Source organism: Trifolium pratense, linkage group LG5, assembly GCF_020283565.1.
Source record: "Trifolium pratense cultivar HEN17-A07 linkage group LG5, ARS_RC_1.1, whole genome shotgun sequence".
Taxonomy (NCBI): Eukaryota; Viridiplantae; Streptophyta; class Magnoliopsida; order Fabales; family Fabaceae; genus Trifolium; species Trifolium pratense.
In genome coordinates, this window is record NC_060063.1 from 17156325 (window position 1) to 17161997 (window position 5673).

Here is a 5673-nt window from a genome sequence, read left to right on the forward strand (position 1 = left end):
ACGACGTTTTGGCGTGAGTTAGAATATATATGATAGTTCGAAAGTGTAAGGCCTTTCTTATACTCGTATGATATGCGATTATGTTTTCTAACTCTCTGCTTTGTGTTATTTGCTGGACCTTTGGGGGTTCAGATATTCAGGCTGAGGACTGTGCTGACGTTTAGACTGCGGTATTAGCTGGGTGTTGAAGTTACCTTTTGGTGAGGAGACTTAGCATAGATTACTCCTCTTAGTACTAGCTTTTGGTTAGAGTTTGTAAATAGTAAATGCTCTGGTAATGTAACATCGAGTCGGGGTTTATGCTTGACTTTCATCGTATATCGGTGTTACCTTTTTGATATGCTAGTTCTTGTATAAGTGACATCCTTAGGGATGAATTTGGCTTATGTATATATATATATATATATGCATGCTTGGTTTTATTGAATCCGCTGTTGCTTTTCATGTTAAACTTCATGACGCTCTGTGTGTGTGCTTGTGTTTTAATTACCGCGTGGCACTCTGCCTTTACACTTGTTAGAAAGTTTTTAAAATTACGTTTTTAAGAGTAGTATGGGTTAGGGTGTTACACGCCGCGCGTAGTGCAACTTGTAACGGTTAAGAACTTCTTTCATAAAGGCCACGCCGCGCGTAATCACCATCACGCGGCGCGTAATCACTAGTCAGAGAGTCCTTTTTTCTCCAGGCTTTACGCAGCGCGTGATGCACCCCCACGCCGCGCGTAGTATATTCTGAAAACTCCTTCCTCTGTACTGAAAGAGCACGCCGCGCGTGATTGTACTGCGCCCCCGGCGTAGTAGAGCTCTGTTTTGCCCTGTTTTGCTTCAATCCTTGCTTCTGCTGCATACCTACCTACATACTTCAAAAACACAACAAACTAAATCATTAGAACCTGTTGGGTTGCCTCCCAACCAGCGCTTGTTTAACGTCCCGATGCTTGACGTTCCATGCCCCTAAGGGTTAAGGAAAAGTAGTGCCACCATGTGGCAAGTAGTGTGCATTCCAAGGTAACTTAAGGGCATCTTTAACAATATGATCATAAACCTGGATTTTAAAGCATTGTGGGTCTCCATCATCACATGTCATCTTATCAAAGACATTGAATGTAACCTGCTGATCATCGGTCCTTAGCATGAGTTCACCCATCTCCACATCGATTAAGGCTCGGCAAGTTGCTAAGAAGGGTCTACCAAGTAGCAAAGGTTCCCACTCCCTAGTTTCTTCTATGTCCAAAACCACAAAATCTGCGGGAAACACAAATTCAGCAACTCTAACCAACACATCATGGAGAATACCTTCCGGATGCACAATCGATCTATCCGCCAAAGAGATACTCATCTTTGTCGGCTTTGCTACCGCTCCCGGTATCTTCTTCATCATTGATAACGGCATCAGATTGATGCTAGCACCCAAATCACACAAAGCCTTTTCAATAGTGAGATTTCCAATAGAGCATGTAATTGTAAAGCTCCCCGGATCTTTCTTTTTCTGAGGTAGCTTCCGTTGGATGAGGGCGCTGCACTCTTCCGTCATACTTACCATTTCATCATCTAGTGGTTTTCTTTTCTTTGTAAGCAGCTCCTTCAAAAACTTTGCATAACTTGGCATTTGTTCCAATGCCTCAACTAATGGTATAGCCATCTCAAGCTTGTTCAAAACCTTCATGAACTTCTTGAACTCCTTTTCTCGCTCAAGATTCTTAACTTTCTTTCTCCTAGGATAAGGCATCCTAGCATATGGCGATTCATCAACTCCCTTACCTTTCTCAACCTTCTTGCTCTCTTTTTCTTTTATCTCCCTCTGTTTTTCAACTTCTTCTTCCTCATCCTCACTAATCTCCACTTCCTTAGACATATTTTCATTTTCCACTTCTCCCTCATGTCTCTCATTTTCAACTACAACCTCTTGCTTATTTTCAACCTCTCCCTCAATGACCTTCTTTTTCAAAGGCTTCTCCACAGCTGGCCTTTCCGGTATCTCTCTACTCCTCAAAGTGATTCCATTGCAAGTTTCATTTTTCGGATTATCATGAGTGTTTCCACCGAAACCTCCTTGGTTTTGCAACATTGAAAACTGTCTTGAGAGTTGACCCATTTGCACCTCAAGATTCTTGATAGATGCTTCATGATTCTTGTTAGAGGTCGCTTGACTCGATTTCATCGCTTCAAAGTTGCTTTGGGTCATGAGCATGAACTGATTTAGAGTCTCTTCCATCCTTGATGGAGGCCTTTGCTGCTGTTGAGATGAACCTTGACTTTGCATATTGCTTCCCCATCCGGAACCGTTATTGTTGTTGTTGTACGGTTTCCGGAAGTTGGCTAAGTACCTAGCTTCCTCTGAGCCTTCTGGGAAACAACCGCCATTGTGGATTGGACAGCAGCTTCATCATTGCTTCCATTTGGCTAGTCATTAGCTTTTGCTGTGCTAATAGGGCTGTTTGAGTATCCAATTCCAACACTCCGCCTCTCTTTTTGGCTCCTCTATCATTCGTAGCTCTATACTCGTTTTGAGCCATACTTTCCACCAACTCTCTTGCTTCAGCCTCGTCCCGATTTTTCAGCGAACCACCGGCTGATGCGTCAAGTATCATGCGCGTTTGCGCCCTCAAGCCTTGGGTGAACATTTGCGAACCACCGACTCATTTTATTTATTTATTTATTTATTTATTTATTATTAAGTAGCCTAATGACTAGAGTCTTTTTTTTTGGTCAAGAGAGTCTCACATATTTAAAATGTAGAGAAATGTGAAATCCGGAGTTTAAACTCCGACCACTTCAATAATGTCCCTGGTATTAGCTCTAGCTTATTTTATTACTATTGTTGTAAACAAGTTTTTTTTACTAGAGAGCACACGTAATGGAGAACATTATTATTCCATTAATTTTTTTTTTCAATTGGGTTGGACAGTGATTTTTGTTTATAATTTTTAAAATATGATTTTTTATTTTTACTGTTGTTGATTGTCAGTTAAATTAAAAGTCCATTTTAGTAATTAGCCACCCAAAAAGAATTTTGATCTAAATTATTTAAATAATATAAATTGGTGAAAATCACAAATATATTCAACTAATTTTTAATCAAAATCAATTATCTCAAACTCAATTATTTCGCCACAAAACCAAACACACACAATGACAAAGGGAATAGAAGTGCTAAGAGAATCTTAAAATAGGTAATCCAAAATGATTCCCAACAATAAAAATATGCCGCATAAAACTAGTGAATGAACCAGCCACCAACACGGAACGTTCACATACCATCAACTCCCTGCAATAAATGGCAGCATGATATATCGGACTCTTTCGAGCCAATCAGTTCAAAATAGTTTGATTTTTATAAAAAGCTATTTAAGACAATTTCTTATTTTAGAGATTTTTTGGAATTTACCGTCCAAAAAATTCATAATAAAATACCTAAAACAACATTTCAAGATAAACTTTTTAAATCAAATTTCCATTTGAAACTTTTATGAAAATTCTTTGTTAATTTTATTTTTTTTAACAAAATATCAATACACTATAAAAAAGTTAAATCATGTTTTAATAAATTTAAAACATACAAAGCCCTATGGCGGAGCAATATATCCATATGTTGGAAGAAGGGCAAGTAGCAAAGAAAAAGAAGAGATTCATATATATAATTAATTTCGCCAAACTACATAGAAAGTTCTAAAACTTTCAAAAGTAAAAGAGTTGTATGCAATTCACTACCTTATTTGTCTTTCAATTCAGGTACAACTAATTACACACACATATCAAACACACTAACACTCAAACAGAGCAATACCAACATATAGAAAAAAACAACATATTCATTTGTATAATATATAATGTTGTATATATGTTTATGATATCAATTATCAAGGACTAGGACTAGGAGCATGGTTAATGCGATTTGGCTTGAGAAGCTTTGCAATGGACATGACTGCAATAATCAAGAGAAGAATGAAGCCAATGAAAGAAGCAATAAGTGCACCACCACCTCTATTGCAATAGCTTTCAAATTTGTCACAAATCTTATTCCATCTTGCATGTGAATTACCATTTCTTCCCAATTCTGACATGAATGTTGCTGCACCATCTCCAGCTGATGCTAGAGCCATAGTTAACTTTTCCCCAAAAAAATATAATAAATAAATTAGTTTTCTTACATTAGTTATATTAAAATAAAAACAAATAAATATTTATAGTATTTTTTTTGTTTCCACTACCAGTATCTGACCCACTAGACCGTCTAATCTAGTTCGGAAATTAATTTTGACATCAAGTAATTTAAACCCCCTCCTAATTAATCGCAGTTGCGGGGGATCGAATCAAAATATTTATAGTATTGATGTAAATGTGATGGTGAAAAAATTACTACCATGTCTAATATTGCAATCAATGCAAGACGAAGTCCTTTGTAATCATATTGGGGTCCTAATATATCCAATGCAATCATCACCAAGTTATGGAGACTAGCATTTCCATTGGCTATCACAAAGAACCTGTATCACCAAACAATGATGAGTTAAATAAAAATTGTATAATCTAATAAATAAAAAAATTGGTGACTTAAATATTATAATGTCTCAATTTTTTTTTATAATGTCTCAAAATCCATCATTAGTAAATTGAAAGAACAAATTAGAGACAAATTTTATATTTTCTGTTACTAATTCTATTGTTTAGTGTTCATTGCAAGAACAATAATTTAATAGGAAAAAAAAGACATTTAAAATAAACTTAATTAACGAAAGATGCATTTCAAATTGACTAACAAAAAGTAATTTTATAATTTAGGTAAAGTTAGTAGATGATTTATTCTCGTTTGATAGAAACGGATCCTCTCCAATGAATTTTTCCGTGGAGTGTCTGATGGAGATCCTAAGTCTTCATTTGTATTGGACCTCAAGCCATAGTATTAAACTAGTGGCTGGGATTCCACTGCACAGAATTTGTTCCACTGTTTAATACATTTAAGGCTAAAAGTGATTTTTTACTCATAATAAAGGAAAACTTACACAAAAGCTGGAGTTTGATTAAACTTAGCAGAAAGAGTAGCAGTTATTGGGGTGCTACCAATGGTACCAACAATCAAGCTTTTGGTTTGTTTATTTAGTGCCATCACAAATGTTGCAGCTGCAGTAGCAAAAAATGCAACCACCCTAAGGGACAAAAGGATCCAATCCTTCTTTGTCTTTGTCTCATTAACATCATTGAAACCAAGTTCAACTTTCTCTTCACCATTTCTTGAAGCCATTGTCTAATAATCAAGCACTTAATTACAAGAGATAGTGAGAAAGTGATGGTTAATATTGATGCACATTGATGGCTTATTATAGATAGGGACATTGGCATTAATCAAAGCATATAATTTGTTAAGTCTAAGAAGCTAAGTGTATGTTCTATGTATTTAATTTCTTGGGTGGTATACCCAACTCATAACTTCAGGTTGTTGTAGTTGGTGATGAAACATGAGAGAACATACCAATATAGTCCATTTAGTTTATAATTTAATTTTTCTTAATTTTAAAATTAGTAATAATATTTTTAAAAAGTTACGTGTTGGAAAAGATAAAATAAAATAAAAAGTTGTTTAGGAAGTAAATTCAACCCATAGGTAAGAATCCCTATAAAAGATCAACCATAGGTAAGAAACGTTGGCATTATTAAGGTCAAAAGTATCCACCAT

At 35.8% G+C, this 5673-nt stretch overlaps 1 protein-coding gene across 1 annotated transcript; it reads right to left on the bottom strand.

Annotated features, from left to right (window-relative positions):
- Positions 1–3607: 3607 nt before the first annotated feature.
- Positions 3608–5299, bottom strand: LOC123883633 (CASP-like protein 1B1). Its single transcript, XM_045932526.1, has 3 exons — positions 5003–5299; positions 4363–4486; positions 3608–4108 (listed from the first exon to the last, which is right to left on the bottom strand). The coding sequence occupies exons 1-3, from the start codon at positions 5239–5241 to the stop codon at positions 3860–3862; spliced, it is 612 nt and encodes a 203-aa protein (XP_045788482.1). The 5' UTR covers positions 5242–5299; the 3' UTR covers positions 3608–3859.
- Positions 5300–5673: the final 374 nt, after the last annotated feature.

What these genes read in the sequence shown, in the direction of transcription:
- LOC123883633 (XM_045932526.1), bottom strand. Translation starts at nt 5,241, where the DNA reads ATGGCTTCAAGAAATGGTGAAGAGAAAGTTGAACTTGGTTTCAATGAT. An exon ending in AATCAAACTCCAGCTTTTGT is followed by an intron (nt 4,487 to 5,002) that starts GTAAGTTTTCCT and finishes TTGGTGATACAG; the next exon opens with GTTCTTTGTGATAGCCAATG. An exon ending in TGATTGCAATATTAGACATG is followed by an intron (nt 4,109 to 4,362) that starts GTAGTAATTTTT and finishes TTTGGGGAAAAG; the next exon opens with TTAACTATGGCTCTAGCATC.